Below are 21,143 nucleotides of genomic sequence, written 5' to 3'. Positions count from 1 at the left end.
TATTCTGAGATGGTTGCTCAATATAAAATAATTTTTCTTCCAAGTTTTTACCAACACATGAATGAGTTTTTATATTTTTATTTAATTGTTGTTTTATAAAAGGTCATTGGAAAAAAGGGAAATGAAAATAATTTCCTACATTATTTTAATGTAAAACTAGCAGTTTAACACAAAAGCAAGGTAATTGTTGTTATAACAAAAATCAAACAATAAAAAAAGAACAATAAAGAAACCAACGGCATATTAGTAGCAAAAATAAACAGAGCTTTGAAAATAACCACTTCCAAAATCCAAAACAAGGGTAGAAAGCATGCAGATGTTAATGGAATAAGGGTTGCTTGGAAAATAGTCAATTTTGGTGGAATAAAAATAAAATTGACTATTTCTAGTATGTAAAGCATATAAGGAGGTGAAATGCTGGGACTACTATTGATAGAAATCCTATGAGTATATGAATGTATCAGATCTCAATGACTAGAACAGGTACGAAAAAATTTTATTCTTGAATCTTCCCTAACACATCTCTTCTAATGTTATAAACAATCACAGCTCTTAGTTTTTGCGCCATTGTTTCTTTTGTGTTCTACCTCCAATAGTATTGGCTGATACAATGGACTACTAGGATCAGTATCCCTGAAAAAAATAGAGAATTACATTTGTTCTACATATTCAAGCGATAATTTAATTTGTCTTCAGTGCACCAGAAACAGCTTTTTGAAGGAAATCCGAACCTATTTTTTTCAATGCGTCCTTGAGGGAGTCTGTGAAGGAAGAACCGCTGTTGCCCTTTGGTCTGTTTTGTCCGTTTTGGTTGTATCCGTAGTTATTATTGCCATATCCACCTGCAAAGAAAAATGAGATTGAGAAAAAAATAAGCTTTGTAACTCTGAAAACTAAATCATTAAAAAATTAGCGTTAATCCATATTCTGTGGTTCACTGGATATTCAACTTGATACCTCATCTTCAGAAAAATAAGAATGCAGTTATAACATATTCTATGACCTCTAACATTAATTTTTATCAGTGAACTCCATTGAACTTCTTTATCTTTATAGGTCAAGCTAGTATTCTATGATTCTCGGATTGCTCTGAATTGTTCTTTCATTATATTCTGGAGAAGGAGAGCACAGATATGGACCGTTTGGCAAAGAAAATCTGATGATTCGGATAGTCGAAGTATTTGGACGGAGTAAAGCGATTTTATGCATAAAGTTGATCTTTGTCTATGAATAATGATAATAATAATAATAATAATGCCTTTATTGAAGATAACAAAAAATATTACAATTCCAATTTCACCAGTATCTATGATATGAATCTATCATAGATCGACATCTCGTTTTGTAACTTGTATTAAATTGTTAATTTGTATTAAAAATATTCAATACCTATGAACTGAATTATACATCGCGTAGTTGTTAATCGTTTTGTGTTATATGTGGTTGGTTTAAGGTTTAAGGAAACAATTAAAAAGACTGATTCAAAATATTGAATCCTCTCAACGAAAGGGTAGTTATTCAAGATTGGAAATAATATCCAGAGTACCTTCAGCAATAGTCCTTGTTCAACCAGCAAAATTTTCTTTCGGGTAAGCGGCTATGAAAACCAGTTTTTTACTAACGAAATTTAAGCATACTCTATCTATATTTATTCAAACTTGTTTTAAACTTTATTTATGTATAAATAAGAATAAATTAGTAGCACAGTACAGCAGAAGCTCTGTACGGTTCGTTTAAGATAAATTTTCATGAATCTTTACGATCTTTGGTCACGTGCATGATAAAAAAATTCGTTCGCTCTCGTATAGCATTGACTAATGCACCTTATGTAGATACTACAATTCTTCATGCTTTATCTATCTACTTTTCAATTATACTATTTTTCACTCATATTAATTTTTTCAATAACAAATATGCCTAATTTTTTCTTTTGATATTAAAATTGTTTCATGAATTAGACGAAATATAGTTTCGTTTATTTTTACCTACCTCTTTATATGTTTCGAACTTCTGTTAGGTTTTCTACAAGATATATTTTTTTGAAAATTGAAACGGTTTCCATTCTTATAGTACCTTTTTGTTGTTTTTCACAAATAAAATACAGGGTGTTTCTAGTTTTTTCTTGTACTTTGGTATGAGATCAATTACAATATGGCAACATTAAAAGTAAAGGAAAGATAGCTGTGAAATACAGTGAATAGGGAATTTTTGGTAATCATTGAAGGAAATTTATGTAAAAAGGTAGGGAACATTGTTCACAACCTTCAATCTAGCAAAGAAAAAGTATGAGTATTCATGCTACGTCTTCCAACGAAAATAAATCAATGCAAATAGAATTTCGCATGCTTATAATAGTGTTTGCCATGCTTGATAGATTGAAATCTTCGATTCGCACCTTGAGAATATCCGTAACCATCGTTAGGGTATCTATTATTATTTGAGCCATAACCATAGTTTGGTGATGGCTGTTGGTAACCAGCTCCAGCAACATAGTATCCAGATGGCGCTGTAAGATCACATGAATATGCATTAATTTCAAACCTCATCGGGCATAGAAAACAATAACCAATTATTGCGTTCAGTTTTCAACATGCTCATTGTAAGTTTGAAATGGGTTTCTTCTATGGGCGATACTAATGATGAAAACTCTATGTCGAAATGCAACATAGAGTTGAATTATTCTTCTATTCGTTTATTTTTTACCTGCTGGTTGTTGCTGAGCTCTGTTATAACCTCCGTAACCACCGTTCTGTTGGACATATCCTCCTGCGGGCCTATTGTTGTAACCTGGGTAACCACCAGATGCTGGGTAACCGCCGTAGTTGTTTGACGGTTGTTGGTAACCACCATAGTTATTTGAGGGTTGTTGGTAACCACCATAATTACCCATGGGTCTTTGTACTCCTCCAGCAGGTTGTTGGTAACCAGGGTTATTGTAGCCGGTGTTATGGGTATTGCCATCTGGTCTTATGTTTGGATATAGAGAGCCTCCAGAGGCAGAAGGGGCGCTAGGATTGTAGTTCCCACTTGGGTGGGATTGTCCGTTTAGATTGCTCGTGTCGTAAAGTGGTACTTTTCCAACTGAAAAAAAGATATTACTAATATTTTAGACAACCTATTGAACACAAATAACATAATAAATGTCGAAAAATGCACATTTTTGCTATTATAACCCTTTCAACTTGCATCAGTTCAAGCAGAAAACCGTTCGGTAGATGGCGCCTTACGCTACACATAACTTATTAAATCATACCCATGTCAAAAGTAATGAACTCTTGGGTGAGTTCAGGAGAGATCTTTAAAAAAGACAGAGTAAAGGGAAAAACAATTATTTGAAAGATGGGAAGGGGTTGTTAACTTACTTTTACTGGAATCGTCGAAGCATTTTGGTATACCACCATCCATTTTGCAAACTTTTGAGGGTGGACATACGTAGTTGTCACAACTTTTGACTCCATTTCCAACTTTTTTACATGTGGGATATCTGTAAGAAAAACACCTCTTTGAAATCACTATAAAATAGACAATTTATTGGTGTAATGTGCAGCAGTAGCTCGGTACATTTTTTTTCCACTACGATGTGCTGAACTTTATGAACAAAATAATCCACTAGCAAAATTTCCAATAACAATATTTCTCATAGCCCCCCTTTAAAATTTTCGGAGGATGTTTTCGATGTAAACGTTAAAATCATTCTTCAGTAATATTTTACAGAAAAAAAATAAGCAGAAAGATGTGAAATTGTACCAACCGTAAGTGCAAAACTATTGAAAGGGGCAAAAATTCATTATTTTCAACAAAAAAAAATATCTCGAAAACGGTAAGACTTCTATAATGGGAATTTTGTCATAGCAGGTGGGTTATCCTTTGATCTACATTCTCCCTCGGTTTGACGTGGTCTTTATGGGACACCCTGTATACCTATGTCAGTTATTTTTTGATTTTTCATTCATAGAACAAGGATTATGTTATCGATAAAATAAAATAATAATACTTACTCTCCACACTCGTCCTTTCTGTCAAAATACGAACATGGCTTGCTAGCCATCACACATTCCTCGTTGGAGGCGCACCCTATATCGTCACATTTCCTACCAAACTCTGAAATTAAAATTGATATAATAAGAGTAGAGAGGGGGAAAATTCATTCTTGAAGAGACGCATCTGAAAAACCTACATATCTCCTACATTTCAATAATCCGTTTCAGCAATTTTGATCTAAATATGGGGAAAAACGTGAATTTTCAACTTACTGCTGTATGAATGCACACTCTCAAGCAAAGCGAAGATAAGGATGGCACATTGAAAGGCATTCATTTCTGCTCCACCTGGAAATTAATTGGAAAGTTAGGAAAAACGTGAGTGGCGATAGAATCGGGATGAGTATTCAGTTCAGACTGACGTTCTCGTGTAGGTTTGTAAACGTCGTTTTTCCATAATTGCGGTTTTTTTATTTATATTTGGGATGAGGAAATGATTAATTTCTTTTGATAATTTGTTCGCTGGGATGTGAGAGACCGCAAATAGTTTATTGAATCATCGATAGCGGAATAGTTCGAATGCTGTTCTGTTTATTTAACGTTTCACTCAATAAGTTACGGGCCCAACCAGTAAAAACGCTATTTTCTTGAAAATTCGACATAACTAGAGATCATATCTCGAAAACTATTCAATTTTTTGTTTATTGCATTCCCGAATATTTTTCAAGTCTGCTACAAATTCGCAGATTACTCTACAGGTAGTTCCTACAACACTTCAATTTTTGAAAAAAATTATTTTTCAGAAATGTCAATTGGCGGAAACGGTTCATCGAAATTACGTTTTTCACACACCTTTGTAAAAAGGCTTCCAAGATCTTCCAAATGAATTATCACTCAACTCTTCTTCCCTATTTAATTTTGAGGGGTCGAAGCGCCCCCTCTTAGAGGGTTGCTCGTTCAAGCCTCAAATATACGTCAAAAGATGTCCCCCAAACAAAATCATTCGACGAGTTTCGGGAAATTTTTCCAATAACAATGGGATGAGAAATATACTGGGTGGCTCATATACATAGGCGTATAACTTTGCTTCCGCCGTTGTTTTCCGAAATTCGAGGATATATTTTTATTTTGGACAGTGATAGCGACTTAGAAGTACTTAATCCTCCAGAAATGAGGGAGTTGGCAAAAAATATTGATTGTCAGAAAATGTCGAATATTTAATTCCCATTGAGAATAATCATTTTGATGCCTAGGCTGGAAAGTGGTTACTTTGCAGCCTAGTCAGGAAAGTGATACTCTACTGATTGATATGTGTCTGCAAAATTTGCTGTCAATCGGAGAAAAAAGCCTTTATAATAACACCAAAATTGTTTACTTGTAAATCTTGAAAGCAACAGGATTACGACTTTCTCGCGAAGAGACCTAACATCTACTGGCCCCCTTAATGTCAGAAAACGGAGGAAAATTATGATTCCACGAATAAAAGTCAAGATTATTATTCCCGCGTCTGAATTTCTCCCCCAAACTCCATAAACATATTGAAACATTTCGCTCTATCTCCGTGCGACATCAAATCTATCATATCTTATGGCTGTCGTATTCCGCATATGTTTATGTGAAAATATCAGATCGTTTCCACTTGGCCACTTTCGCGGAACCGGGGAAAATTATACTACGAGCAATATATCCCTATATTATCGTTCTTAAACGTGCCGCCATTAGCGAGATGTATAGGTGTAAAAAATTCCATACCTACATTTTATTTTTATGAGAGAGGAATATGTAGGGCATTGGAACTGGCATTGAATTCGGGGTTTTATAATGTTTATATATTAGATATAGAACTTGCTTTCACCGTTTTGCAATAGATGGCTGTAGCGGTAAGTGGTAGTCACAATAAATAGATCGTAGATGTCATACAATAATTTAAGGTATTTGTAAACATAACGCCATCGAAATATTAGTTGATTTGTGTCTGCATCATAAAGTTATTCTCGATTAAACATGTCAGCTTACGAGCCACATTCTCGTCATTTGCGGGAGGTTTTAATTTTCTGCTTAAATATGAAAAAATCTGTGGCTAGGGCTCATTAGATGCTCTATGGTGAAGCCGCTATTAGTGAGAGAACGTGCCGAGAGTGGTTTCAAAGCTTCAAGAACGGTGATTTTGACGTCGAAGACCAGCTTGGCGGTGGAAAAGAGCAGGTTTTCTAAGCTGGAGGCATTACTTGATCAAGACTCATGTCAAACGTAAAAGACGTAAAGGATTTCGGCATCGCATTGTGACTGGATACGAAGAATGGGTACATTACGATAATCCCAAGCTCAGAAAATCATGGGGATATTCCGGCCATCCTTCCACGTCGACGGCCAAATCGAATATTCACGATTCCAAGGTCATGCTCAGTATTTGGTGCGACCAGCTCAGCGTGGTGTATTATGAGTTGTTAAAACCGACTGAAACAATCAGAGGCGATCGTTATCGAACGCAATTAATGCGTTTGAGCCGGGCATTGAAAGACAAACGGCCACAGTACAATGAGAGACATGATAGAGCGTTTTTACAGCATGACAATGCTCGACTCCATGTTGCGAAAGTGGTCAAGACATACTTGGAAACGTTGAAATGGGAAGTCCTACCTCACTCGCCGTATTTTCCAGACGTTACTCTTTCTGATTTGTTTCGATCAATGGCTGACCAGCACTTCCGGTCTTATGAGGAAGATAAAAATTGGATCGATTCGTGGATCGCTTTAAAAGATGACCAGTTTTTTCAACGCGGGATTAGTACGCTGCCCGAAAGATGGGAGAAAGTATGGCCACCGATGGACAATACTTTGAATCATAAATGTATAACCAGTTTTTTACAATAAAGCCTAGAATTTCTGAAAAAAACGGCGGAAGCAAAGTTGTACGTCTTTGTAGATTAAAAATACCTTTGAGGACAAAGTAAGATTTTGTCGAAAGATGCATAGAATACTATACACCTAAACTTTGACGTTTCACAAAACATGGCGGATTTGTGTCAGCTGACTTAAACGACCATAGAATAAGAGTCGGTTTTTTGTAGGTGCCATCTTCGGTTGATATTTCAAGGCCTATTTTTCCTCGAACAACCAAACCCCCAATAAACTTTGGGATGTCCCATAACGTAAGGAATAAACCTGGATTCACCTGGTCCATGAAAACACTTGGATGTATACGCGACACATAAATCAAAGGAATTATTTTTCATTCGAAAGACGACAATAACCGAGCTACAACGAAACAGTTTGACATCACTAACTATGTACGCTGCTTTATTATCCGGGATGGGGGGAAGTCGTAATCCTTGCAGCTACCGGATGGGATTACGGGAGAGCCTTGGAAATACTGCCGGTCTGATATGAAGGAGACGTTGAGTCGTTAAAAAAGCCATTGTTATTTTCGACTTAATTCCGATGCCGGGGAGGAGAGTTACGATTCCTGAAAACGTTACTGCTTTTTTTTTAAGGGTTCTGACCCGTTGACATCGGGGCGTGCCTTTGAAAGTTATCTAGGATTTGGTCAGATGTTATCTTGTTGTTGGAAAATGATTTTCCGGAAACGTTGATTTCACAGCCCAGTAGTGGTTTTTTGTACAGGCAATTTTTTCCTCAAGATCACGGTCGGAGTTAAAATTGACATCTCTTAAATTTCATATACTTATCTAAAACAAATGTAAAAACCGATTAACTAAATAATGTCGTCCATGAATTCTTAAAATTCTCACAGAATTTCCCTTTCATAAAACAATTTTTAAACGTCGTTTCTTTTCCATGATTGAATAACATAACCTACTGAACACAAATGACATAAGAAATGTCAAAAAATAATAGACACTGTTGCCATTATAATCATTTCGAATTCTTAAGGGTGTTTTTTTTAGGGCTATAGAACTTTAAATTGCAATAAAACAACGATGTATTATTCGATTGACATGAATTTTATTTATCCGCAAGATAATCTTGTGGCATTACATTTTAAATATGATTTCTGGCATATGACCGCCACGGCTGGCTCGGATGTAGTCCAATCTGGACGTCCAATTTTCGATGACTTTTTCCAACATTTGTGGCCGTATATCGGCAATAACACGGCGAATGTTGTCTTCCAAATTGTTAAGGGTTTTTGGCTTATCCGCATAGCCCCACAGAAAGTAGTCTTGCGGTGTTAAATCACTAGATCTTGGAGGCCAATTCACAGATCCAAAACGTGAAATTAGGCGGTCACCAAACGTGTCTTTCAATAAATCGATTGTGGCACGAGCTGTGTGACATGTTGCGCCGTCTTGTTGGAACCACTGTCATCAAGGGTGAGTAGCGATAGACCTCTGGCGTCAATCACTCAAAGTTTCTCCCAAACTCAACAACTGAAAACCTTCGTAGAACCATATTCTCATAGTTTTCAATATTAATTTTACTGCGTCAATAATTATCAAGTTTTACTTTATCTTTGACAGTTGTTTGAACTTTTTGTGGCTCGCCTGGAATTGTCAAATATTCAGTTTCACCACAAAAGGATAATAATATTTTCCTACTAATGAAAAAAATACTAATATAATCAAAATGGCTTCAGCGAACGTAGAACATTATTATACTCAGAACATCATCATTAATTTGCATTAACGTTTATGGATATTGCGTTCTAAACCTAACCCACTCTGGGCATTAATATTCTGCACTTGAATTTGGTGAGATATTGAATAATTGTGTCATTAGTTTGTTTATAACATTGGATGACCTTGCATAGGGCCTCTTCAAGATGATTGTATCAACTTAATCTTGTATGCAGTGTTTATCATCTTCAAACAATTCAGAAGAAAGGTTGGAAATTTATAACTTGTCGCTACTAAGATTGAAAACAATTCTCCTGACTACGTTTAAGAGTTTATCAATTTCTAAGTTCTGCATAACATATATGCAATGTCCTTATTTTATTCGCTGAGTAAGGTTATTTTTCTATACAAGTATGTTGTTATGACGAATGAATCTTAAATGGATATACATAGTGAAATATAGTTGTTTCTTAATTTCCAGTTTCTCATATTGTTATGAATCAGTCGAGAAATAAATGATATTAACGATATTCTAGTAGAAAATATCCATAAACATTTCTTGGATTCCATCATGGTCAATGAACAAATAAGAATAGCGATTTAGTAATTATATACAATAAATCAAGGTTGATATGCAACTATTTTATCTGTTCAAATTGTTTCTTAATTATCAGTTCCAACAAAGTGAAACCATCGATATGAGCAACTGAAATATTTGAATAATTTCTAGGAACAAGAATTCCATTTGGCGTTCACTGTTGAGGTGAAATATGGATTGTAAATGTCAATCATTTCAATTTGAGGGATAAAATGATTGGAGTAACGTTGTCAGATAGAGTTTTAAGATATATATTCCAAACTGCGACTTTTCAAATATAGAATTTTGCACTATTCAGTTTCTAGTTGAAATGAACGTCCAGAAATAGCCTCTGAAGTGATATTTTAACTCATATTTTCTTGGGTTTACGTTACGATGTTTTCTAAAATTCAGAAACTGCTTTTACATCGACAACAAAACATACGTTATATATATATATTTATAGATACAATGAATAGTTATGCTTTAAACTTGTTTTATACGAGTTGGCCTCAACCACAATCCTAGAATCTGTCTACGCCAATGGATCTTAAGGTTATGATTCTCTGAGGAAGTAAACAACATCCGAACTAGACTACATCGAATCGATTATCCTTGGAGGAGTGCCAAAAAAGCAAAATCGGCAAAACGAACAAGAACTTCAACTGTTTGCATCAATGGAAACAAACCTTTGTAGTAGGTATCGACCACTCTACGTATCCTTAATTGAAGTGGTGTTTTTCCTACACTTCAAGCGGAAAATCCTTAACACTTGAGCACAAGAACACGAAATCCTTTTAACACTGAATCTAGAGATCCTCACTGTTCAAACTTCGAGTCCTAACTGAGGCGAGTTCTCCCATAATGTTGATTGAGATGACGTCATTGCCACACCATGTTGGTGACCTTCTGTCGAACTCTTTCAAAGTAATTATTATTGATATAATTGTCGAATTCTTTGGCTGGGGATACTACGAAACAGATGAAGGTATCTGTAGGCATAATCAGATCATAGTCATTGTGGGAATTGAGGGAAAGCAGAGGCGTAACATGGAGTTGGCGTTAGGTTTTTGTGAGGTTTAGGTTACTATTGGATTTGGACAGCTAGGTTCTACAGATGTGAAGGGTTTTCCAATAAGGTTTGATTTTGAATAGGCAGCTGTCACTTCTGAAGCTGTCATCTTTTGACATTTGACAATCAAGAACTACGTAATCACTAAAAATGGTACGATACACGCTTCAAAATTGAAATTGTTGAAATTCAATAAAAAAATAGTGAAAATTTTGCAGCTACAGTTAGCAAAACTACTCTTTCTCCTCAGGGTTTTTGAGATCCCACCACTTTGAGTGATGCAATCTCGAACGTTCCTCTGTTTTACCAAAGACTAGTAGTCTGTGGTTTTACCATCCTCTTCTACTACATGCAAAAATTACGTTTTTACGTCTTTATTCTTAATTTTAGATGAACCCTTTTTTCAGCCTTTGACAAGATAAATCTTGAAAAAAAATTTTTTCCTGGAAAGTTACCTCTATCATGCATATAAAGGGTGTTTTTTTTAGAGCTATAGAACTTTAAATTGCAATAAAACAACGATAGATTATTCGATTGACATGAATTTCATTTATCCGCAAGATAATCTTGTGGCATTACATTTTAAATATGATTTCTGGCATATGACCGCCACGGCTGGCTCGGACGTAGTCCAATCTGGACGTCCAATTTTCGATGACTTTTTCCAACATTTGTGGCCGTATATCGGCAATAACACGGCGAATGTTGTCTTCCAAATGGTCAAGGGTTTGTGGCTTATCCGCATAGACCAATGACTTTACATAGCCCCACAGAAAGTAGTCTAGCGGTGTTAAATCACAAGATCTTGGAGGCCAATTCACAGGTCTAAAACGTGAAATTAGGCGGTCACCAAACGTGTCTTTCAATGAATCGATTGTGGCACGAGCTGTGTGACATGTCACGCCGTCTTGTCACAGCTCTTGGACATGATGGTTGTTCAATTCAGGAATGAAAAAGTTAGTAATCATGGATCTATACCGTCACCATTGACTGTAACGTTCTGGCCATCATCGTTTTTGAAGAAGTACGGACCAATGATTCCACCAGCCCATAAAGCGCACCAAACAGTCAGTTTTTCTGGATGTAACGGTGTTTCGACATACACTTGAGGATTAGCTTCACTCCAAATGCGGCAGTTTTGTTTGTTGACGTAGCCATTCAACCAGAAGTGCGCTTCATCGCTAAACAAAATAAAATGGACGTAGTGCGCGATACGTATTCCGCACAGAACCATTATTTTCGAAATAAAATTGCACTATTTGCAAGCGTTGTTCAGGCGTGAGTCTATTCATGATGAATTGCCAAACCAAACTGACAATAAATCACTTGACAGCTGTCAAATCGGTTGCCATCTTGAACAGTAATGACAACTTAAAGTTATATACCTCGAAAAAAAACACTCGTTATTTATTCTCCAATAAAAAAGTCATCTAATATTTTTCTAATTCCAAAAAAAAATAATGAATAAGGACTTTCCGCAATGAAGAACACATTAAAAAAATAATAGTGAAAATCTCATATAAATCCATATTCTCTAGCGTAAAATAAATAGTATATTAATTTTTGAACTGACCGTTGAAACATTATAGACCCTTCTTTTTTCACTTCAAACTACACTACGTTCCATTCGACCACTCTAATCAAACAGGAAAGACTTTCCCTTATGTAAATAAGGGAAATGAAGACATTTGACCCAGAATTCCGGCTAAAACATCTCCAGATGATTATCTGTCCGTTTTTTCCCTTCAGAAAATTATTTCGCTCGTAAAATCCAAAATTCATGAGCCGCTCAAAGCAGCTAAGAAGGAATCGCTAAGGGCGGGGGTTGCGATCTTCACGCCTCAATTCTCAGGATAACTAAACAGGATACCGAAGCTCAAACGGCTAATTGATCACAAGAAAGATAAATATTCTGTGGTTGGAAACTAAGACCTAAAGGGGGAAACATGGTTGCCAATTTGTTGTTACAGTTATAAAGAATTATGGCAATGTTTAGGTAGCTCCATAGCTCGTAAATCTTCTTGTCGTCTTTTAATAATTCATAAAAGTTTGTATTACTCGTATTTGTACGTAAAATTCAACTGAAATATACGTAGAGCCTGGACACGTCGTTCATATACTGGAATCACTGCCAGTTTTGTGTTTTAATGAAATGAAAGTACTGATTTTCTAGACGACAAAGAAACTTTTTGCTGTGAAAACATTAGTACATTGTGTATCTTTAGAAGTAAAAGTGATACTTTGATAATGGGGATTAGCAGCGCTTGTACATAGGCGTAAAACTTTGCTTCCGCCGTTTTTTTTTCGAAATTCGAGGCTTCATTGTAAAAAACTGGTTATACATTTATGATTGAAAGTATTGTCCATTTTTCGGGCAGCGTACGATTCCCGCGTTGAAAAAACTGGTCATCTTTTGAAGTGCTGGCCAGCCAGGCCGTGTGTCATTGATCGAAACAAGTGATAGTCCGAGGGAGCAATGTCTGGAGAATACGGTGGGTGGGGTAGGACTTTAAATTTCAACGTTTCCAAGTATGTCTTGACCACTTTCACAACATGGGGTCGAGTACTGTCATGGTGTAAAATCATTGTATCATGTATCTCGTTGTATTGCGGCCGTTTGTCTATGAATGCTCGGCTCAACACTTTAATTGAGTTCTATAACGATCGCCTGTGATTGTTGCAGTCGGTTTGAACAACTCATAATACACTACGCCGAGCTGGACCTACAAAATACTGAGCATGACCTTGTAACCGTTAATATTCGGTTTGGCCTTTGATGTGGAAGCATCCGGATATCCCCATGATTTTTTGCGCTTTGGATTATCGTAATGAACCCATTTTTCGTCCCAGTCACAATCCGATGCAGAAATCCGTTCGGTCTTTGCCTCGCAAGCAGCTGTTCACAAGCAAACAAACACCGTTCAACATCTCTTGGCTTCAACCCGTACGGCACCCAATTTCTTTGTTTCTGAATCATTCCCAGTCGTTTTAAAATGGCTTGTTGCGTCACTCCCAATGATCCTGCCAATTTTGGTTGTGTTTGACACGAGTGCTGATCAAGTAATGCCTCCAATTCTGCATCTTGGAAAACCTTCTCTCACCACTGGTCTTCGAAGTCAAAATCACCGTTCTTGAAGCGTTGAAACCACTCTCGGCACGTTCTTTCACTAAAAGCCACCCCACCATAGGTATTTGAGAACATTCGATGAACCTCAGCCGCAGATTTCTTCATATTAAAGCAGAAAATTAAAACCTCCCTCAAATGACGAGAATTTAGCAGAATAATTTATATTTCACATGTATGTTATTTGATAGTTTACTTGTTTAAAATGACATCAATTAATAGGTGGGTAATGACAGTCATAACTGTCACGTTTTAGATAAACACTCAAAATCTCATGTTACCCGGCTCAAAATTCTAAAATTACAGAAATTGTGACTAGCTATTCGGCGACGAGCGCTCAGACACTATATTTTCATTTTTTGTCCACCAATTAACATTAAAATCTACGTAATTCCCTAATCTGATTCATCCTACCAAACTACTCTACAACAATTAATTTTCCAGCTGAAGAATTGTTTCCTGTTCCAATCCGGAAACGATGATAAACTAAAAACGGTAATAAACGGCAGTGAACTTCGGTATAATAATCCGAAAACTTACGGAACTGCAATATTATGATGTTATTTAAACCCTCCAGGTGCTAGGGAAAACCAAGTAGCCAATTCCAGGGCGCTGTTATCGAATATTTATTAAAGCTGCAGATTATTTCAACACCTGCAATTTGATGTTAGACGCTGCTGTTGCTTATGCTCTCATCAATTATGCTTTAACACCGTTCGTTGGGGCTTGTTTATGTCTAATTTAATATGAAACTGGGTATTCATTAGGAGCTGGGGGAGTTTCTTTGGGAAGAGCGGAGTCTTTCAACCTTGGTGGGGGATTGTTTTCTGACCCCGTTTGCTGGTGCTTCCTGCTGTGCGTAGGCGCGTTTTGGAAAAGGCTGGGATATTTTCGTTCATCACTAAAACGTTACTACATAAGTCCCAGGCGTTAAAATCAAGCTTCAAAAGATGCGTTTCAAATTTTCGAGTCTGGATCGAGATATTGGAGGTCTTTACCTTCAGGAAGATATCAGTCTAGTGCACTTTGTACTCTTCTCGTGCGATGGTGCCTAGAATTGTCATCATTAAAAATGAAATTGGCTCCAATTTCATGTCGAAGAGGATAAATAATGGGTTCAATAATGTTTCGAACATATCTATCCTCTGTATTAGTGTCTAGAATGGAAAGAAGCTGCATACGACGACCATACATGATGCCTCTCCAAGACATTACTGATTCTCCTAGGTATAAACCTACTTCTCTGGAAAAAGGTAACAAGCCAATTGAAAAGTCCCCGGTCTACCATAGTAAAACACATTTTTTTTTGGCAGAATTCGATTTTATTATTCAACATAGTTGCCTTCGAGGACTATACAGTGATTATAGCGATCTTCCAACTTTTCGATACCCTTTTTGTGGTACGATTTGTCTTTCGATTCAAAATAGGCCTCAGTTTCGGCGATTACTTCTTCATTGGCGCTGAATTTCTTTTCAGTGAGCATTCTTTTGAGGTCTGAGAACAGAAAGAAGTCGCTGGGGGCAAGATATGGTGAATGCGCTGGATGCAGAAACAATTCGAAGCCCGATTTATGCAATTTTGCTATTGTTTTCATTGATTTGTGACACGGCGCATTGTCTTGATGAAACAGCACCTTTTTTTCTTCAAATGGGGCCGTTTTTTAACGATTTCATCCTTTGAATGATCCAAAAACGCTATATAATAATCGCTGTTGATGGTCTGGCCCTTTTGGAGGTAATCAATGAATATTATACCTTGCGCATCCCAGAATACTGATGCCATAACCTTACCAGCTGACTGTTGTGTTTTTCCTCGTTTTGGATTCGGTTCTTCGTGTGCAGTCCACTAACCTGACTGTCGATTGCACTCCGGAGTGAATTGATGGAGTCATGTTTCATCTATTGTCACATATCGACGCAAAAATTCAAGTTTATTGCACTTAAACAGCTTCAAACACTGTTCAGAATCATTACCACGTTGTTGCTTTTGATCGATTGTGAGCTCGCGCGGCAACCATTTTGCACACAGCTTTCTCATGTACAAATATTCTTGAATCATATAATGTACATGTTGAGATGATATCTTTATAATGTGTGCTATCTCGATCAACTTTACTTTACAGTCATTCAAAATCATTTTGTGAACTTTTCTGATTTTTTCTTCGGTGACTGCCTCTTTTGCGCGTTCATTGAGTTCGCCGTCTTCGGTGCTCATTTCACCACGTTCAAACTTAGCATACCAATGATGGTTGATTTTCCTGGTGCAGACCCCGGAAACTCTTCATCAAGCCAAGATTTTGCTTCAACTGTATTTTTTCCCGTCAAAAAGCAATATTTTATCAGCACACGAAATTCTTTTTTTTCAAATAACAAAAGTAGCTTCACTCAACGCAATAACTCACAAACCAATGATCGGACTGCTTTCAAATTTTGACACGTATCGTTTAAAGGTTGGTACTAACTAAAAATTATATGGATTTAATACTAGCACCGCCATCTATGCATCAGACCGGGGAGTTGGCAGTTTGTGAAATTACCAAATATAATTCCAAACCAGGAAAGCTCGTTGCATAACTTCTGGATTAACGTTTTTTGTAGTCCGAACTTCTTCCAAGAAAGTAGGCAGTCTTGAACGATCTCAGAAAAACCCTCTTTTTCCTTATATTGTCGCCCCACATCGTGAAATGTTTACATCTTTGTGGGGCTGTAACTTATTCCCACCATCAAATCACCATACGAAATACCATACAGGACGATTTCGATTCGTATAGGAATAAGGATTTCCTCTGGCTACGGCTGCTCCAGCGCATCAGGGATGAGGCATGACATATGGAGAATAAATTTATGATGAAAATCTTTTTACGATGTAAGGAAATCCTGAGGCTTGCGACCGGAAAAGGAGAAACGAAGATGTCGCATAGGAATGAGGATGGGAAAGAGTGGACCTCGAAACTGGATCTGGCATCTGACATGTGGAATCTGAGTGACCACTCTGGCTGGATAGGAGGAAGTTTAGGAAGCTGGACGCGCTCTGTATTCATGGAAGATGACGTATTATTTTTGGGATGAATAATTTGGGGCGAGAATTCAGTATCGGATACCTTGAGATATTCATAGGGTTTTGGATTGGTCTGCTTTACGTTGGTGAGGTTTTATTTTGGGAGGTAATGGGTGTGCCAATAAGACTGCAAGAATATTTGGATAACTAGGATGAAAATAGAACTTATAATGGAATTTGTAAAATTTGATCTCTGTAAGAATCTTTATATCTCCTAAAATATTGGTCACAGTTCTCTCAAACACAAACGTTTGTTATAGATCGACCTGTAATCTAGAACATATTGAGGGTTCAAGTCCTCATCTTGCTTCAAGGAGAGTTGGCTGCTTCCTGAATATTATAAGGTGAGTGCGAAATTCGGCTAATTGGGGATCATTCATCCTAACACCGCTTACCGATTGTTCGTAGACCCCCCAGTTCATGAAAATTTTGAACTCGAAGTTTGGAAAAAAACCGTAAAAATTGGATTTCTACACAATAATCGTTATATCTTCTTAAATATTGGTCACAACCCCATCAAATAACAGCGTTTTTGATATCTCGAGCTGCGATCGAAAAGATATTGAGGTTTCGAGTCCGTATCACGCCGCAAAAAGAGTTAGCAACCTCGGGAATATTACCAAATTTTTTTCTGAAAATTTCGGTTTACACCTTATAATTTCTGAAATGTTGGAGTAAACGCTGAACTGCAAGCATTTTCGTCATCTACGTTAACGAATCAATCGATTTGATGGTATACTATTCCCATGTGGAAACTTTCAAGAAAAAAATTTTTTTTTAGGTATGGAAAATTTGAGGCAAATTTTTCGTTCAAAAAATTTTTAGGTTACGAGATTCGGCTAATTGGGGATCATTCATCCTAACACCACTTACCGATTGATCGTAGACCTCCCAGTTCATGACAATTTTGAACTCGAAATTTGGAAAAAAAAAACCGTAAAAATTGAATTTTTTCACAATAATCGTTATATCTTCTTCAATATCGGTCACAGCCCCATAAAATGAAAGCGTTTTTTATAGATCAAGCTGTGATCTAAAACATATTGAGGTTTCAAGTCCGTATCTCTTCGCAAGAAGAGTTGGAATATTATCAAAAAGTTTTTTTTTAATTTCAGTTTACACCCTATAATTTCTGAAATGATGGACTAAACCCTGAACTGCAAGAATTCTCGTAATCTATGTTATCGAATTAATCAAAAGAATGGTATAACATGTATCCGAATGCTCTGACAAATTATCAATATAAAAAAATTGCTTTATTATTCTGCACTTTGAATTTTTCACATGCGAATTTTTTATTCGTTAAGTAGAACGCCGGAATTGAATCAATAGTCAAACCTTCAACGGCTCATAATCCGAAAATTACAGACATTTTGACAAAATGATAGAGCAATAAGTTTGGAGAAAGAACGCCCAAAAAGATAACTAACCAAACCTCATAATTCATTAGAGAAATCTCAACTATCTTTTTCTCCTCAAACAATCAAAGTTTAAAGATGACAGATGCAAGTGTTGGTTTATTAATATAATGCGCTTAAAGGTCGAAGTTTCATGATAAATAACGATCCAAATATCTGGTTAACAATGAACATCCCTCATCTGACAAAGAAGACAGTTTCATGTTGAACCACGTCTCGCGTAGTATTACATATTATCCTCCCTTACGTATTTAGTAGGTTACGATAAGTTCTTAAGCTGGGAGTAAAATAGAGTTTGATAATTTTCAAACAATCTCATTGGAAGTTTTCCCCTCAAATTATCATTTCGAAATTTTAAATCTCGTGGGTCTCTTCTTTGAAATTCTTATTGCTCTTGAGATGGTCTCAGTGACATTGAATTTGAGACACCCTGTACATCGCCTAGAGAAAAAATGTTTGAGGAAAACCTAGATGAAATCTGAGACTGGCGCATACGCCATTTTGACACAGTTAACCTTATTCATTGAATTAGGTCATTTTGCATTATTATTCACGGCAAAACGTATTTTCTGATAAAAACGACATTCATTATTTTTTTAACGAATGCCAAGGAATTAGCTTTTATCGTTGCCGAGAAAGCTCCAGAAACGGTCTGAGCTCTTTCCTTTGAAATATATGTCAAATCATATCAAAGCTTTGATATTCATCTCCTTTCACATGCAAACTTAATGGTATACATATTTATATAACTGAAGTCAACGAACTCTTTCAGATAAAGTCGATAAAGTGTTTGACATATTACCATTCTTTATTATGAAATTGTGCTCCAGTTCATGTTAGAGTCGAATTGATCGACCCTTCAGTTGAATATATTTAAATTATTATTTTACTGCGAATTATATTCATGGAACTCAAATCCTATTCAAGTGTCAATTAAATATGCATGATGAATGAATGATTCGTCACTTTGATATCCAATATCAATAGTATATTGTGTATTTAGCTGTGAATGCGATGCTTTCCCGAACGACAATATAATTTGTAGTCATCCTAATCAACATCATTATATATTGAGTTTTTTTTGAATAAATAACAATTTCGGATTACAATCTCATTGTCTATGAAATAGTTACCTTGACAATCAATTCATTGATCGTTTTGACAAAAGTTAGATAACCATTACTTATCTTCCAAAAAAATTTGAATAGATGATGTTGTTCAGATGTGCTGGACACAGGAGTTGATAAATGCTTCAGAAAATGTCATCTTGAATTTGTTGTCGAATAAATCCAAGGAAAAATACAAATACGCTTCCAAACGTTTCATGGATCATAGACATTTATAGAAATACCTAGGCATACAACTTTGCTTCCGCTGTTTTTTCCGAAATTCCGAAATTGTAAAAAACTGGTTATACATTTATGATTCAAAGTATTGTCCATCGCTGGCTACTACTTTCTCCCATCTTTCGGGCAGCGTACGAATCCCGCGTTGAAAAAACTAGTCAACTTTTGAAGCGATCCACGAATCGATCCTATTTTTTACTTCTTCGTAAGACCGGAAGTGCTGTTGAATGAAACATGTGATAGTCCGACGGAGCAACGTCTGGAGAATACGGTGGCCGGGGTAGGACTTCCCATTTCAACGTTTCCAAGTAAGTCTTGACCACTTTCGCAACCTGTGGTCGAGCATTGTCATACTGTAAAATCACTTTATCATGTCTCTCGTTGCATTGCGACCGTTTGTCTTTCAACGCTCGGGCCAAACGCATTGATTGTGTTCGATAACGATCGCCTGTTATTGTTTCAGTCGGTTTTTACAACTCATAATACACTACGCCTAGCTGGACCCACCAAATACTGAGCTCGACCTTGGAACCGTGAATATTAGGTTTGGCCGTCGACGTGGAAGCTTGGCCGGGATATCCTCATGATTTTCAGCGCTTGGAATTATCGTAATGAACCTATTTCTCGTCTCCAGTCACAATATGATGCAGAAATCCCTTCCGTCTTTGCTAGGAAAGCAGCTGTTCACAGACAAACATCTATCGGCTTCAACTCGTACTGTACCCAATTTCCTTGTTTCTGAATCATTCTCATGACTTTCAGGCGTTTTGAAATGGTTTGTGCGTCACTTACAATGATCCTGCCAATTCTTGTTGTGGTTGACACGAGTCTTGATCGAGTAATGCCTCCAATTCTGCATCTTGGAAAATGTTCTCTCTTCCACCACATGCTGGTCTTAGACGTCAAAATCACCGTTCTTGAAGCGTTGAAACCACTCTCGGCACTTTCTTTTACTAAAAGCGGCCTCACCATAGGTATTTGAGAGCATTCGATGAGCCTAAGCCGCAGATTTCTTAATATCAAAGCAGAAAATTAAAACTTCCCGTAAATAACGAAAATTAAGCTCGTAAGCTGACATATTTAATCGAGAATAACTTTATGATGCAGACACAAATCGACTAATATTTCGAGTGCGTTATCTTTACAAATACCTAAGCTCATTGTATGACATCTACGCTCTATTTATTTCGACTACCACTTACCGCTACAGCCACTTTATCTGGAAAACATGTAGTTCAAAATTATCAAATTTATTCAATTGATGCTGATTGGGTGTCTCGCTAATTTTTAAGGGTAAACCTTCATAATTACAACTACTACTCTCACTATTCACATCCCCTAATGATAATTTTTCGTGTACTAATTGTCGAGTACAGAGTAAATTCCATTAGCTGATGATGCTAAACATTGAACGCTGAATATAGTGTAAATTCAAACATTTTGATACCTATAACGACAGAATTTCCTGTGTACTCTACCCCGTTGTCAGAAGTTTAAATACCTAGAATGGACAGTAAGTTACGAAAATTGCAATTATATACTACTGAATAATGTTTTTAGCGACGTAGTTCGAAATCAACCTAATGGAATAGTAATTAAAAACAAATAGTACACCTGGTTGAACAATATCTAGTTGATTCAATTCTGATATCGAATATTACACGTCGGGAGCAAAGCAATGAGTGTACATACGCAGGTATTGAGTGATATGTTTATCTCCTATAGATGGAAAATGCTGGAAATGGAACAATGATCATATTGTGTTTCACAGTGACCCTCAGATTCAATACTGCTTTGTTTGTTGTTGAAATATAACAAGTAATGGGCTGCCCAATAAGAGGTTTTATTTTGATATAAAAAAGAAGAGTATATTTTAAGAGAAATCAATGAATTCTTATTTCATTTTAATGAGGAAGATATGTCGGTAACAATGAAAAATGGCTGCCATGCTTACGGTTGCAGCATCATATTCTTTTCATGAAAAGTTCCACG

General features: G+C 36.5%; 1 protein-coding gene across 4 annotated transcripts; it reads right to left on the bottom strand.

Moving 5' to 3' along the window:
- Positions 1-128: 128 nt before the first annotated feature.
- Positions 129-10,122, bottom strand: LOC123682228 (prisilkin-39-like). Of its 4 annotated transcripts, XM_045620752.1 has the most exons (8): positions 9,823-10,031; positions 4,254-4,328; positions 3,999-4,101; positions 3,363-3,484; positions 2,704-3,081; positions 2,396-2,506; positions 732-842; positions 129-633 (listed from the first exon to the last, which is right to left on the bottom strand). In XM_045620752.1, exons 2-8 carry the CDS (start codon positions 4,315-4,317, stop codon positions 584-586), a joined length of 939 nt encoding a protein of 312 aa, XP_045476708.1. In that variant the 5' UTR covers positions 4,318-4,328; positions 9,823-10,031; the 3' UTR covers positions 129-583. The 4 variants fall into 4 exon arrangements, with proteins under 4 accessions (XP_045476708.1, XP_045476707.1, XP_045476711.1 ...); XM_045620751.1 differs by having other exon boundaries at positions 129-842; positions 9,823-10,030; XM_045620755.1 differs by lacking the exon at positions 2,396-2,506 and having other exon boundaries at positions 9,823-10,024.
- Positions 10,123-21,143: the final 11,021 nt, after the last annotated feature.

This window comes from Harmonia axyridis, chromosome 6 (genome assembly GCF_914767665.1).
Source record: "Harmonia axyridis chromosome 6, icHarAxyr1.1, whole genome shotgun sequence".
NCBI lineage: Eukaryota > Metazoa > Arthropoda > Insecta > Coleoptera > Coccinellidae > Harmonia > Harmonia axyridis.
The sequence above is the reverse complement of the archived record's forward strand: the minus strand, read 5'-3'. Positions and strand labels throughout refer to the sequence as shown.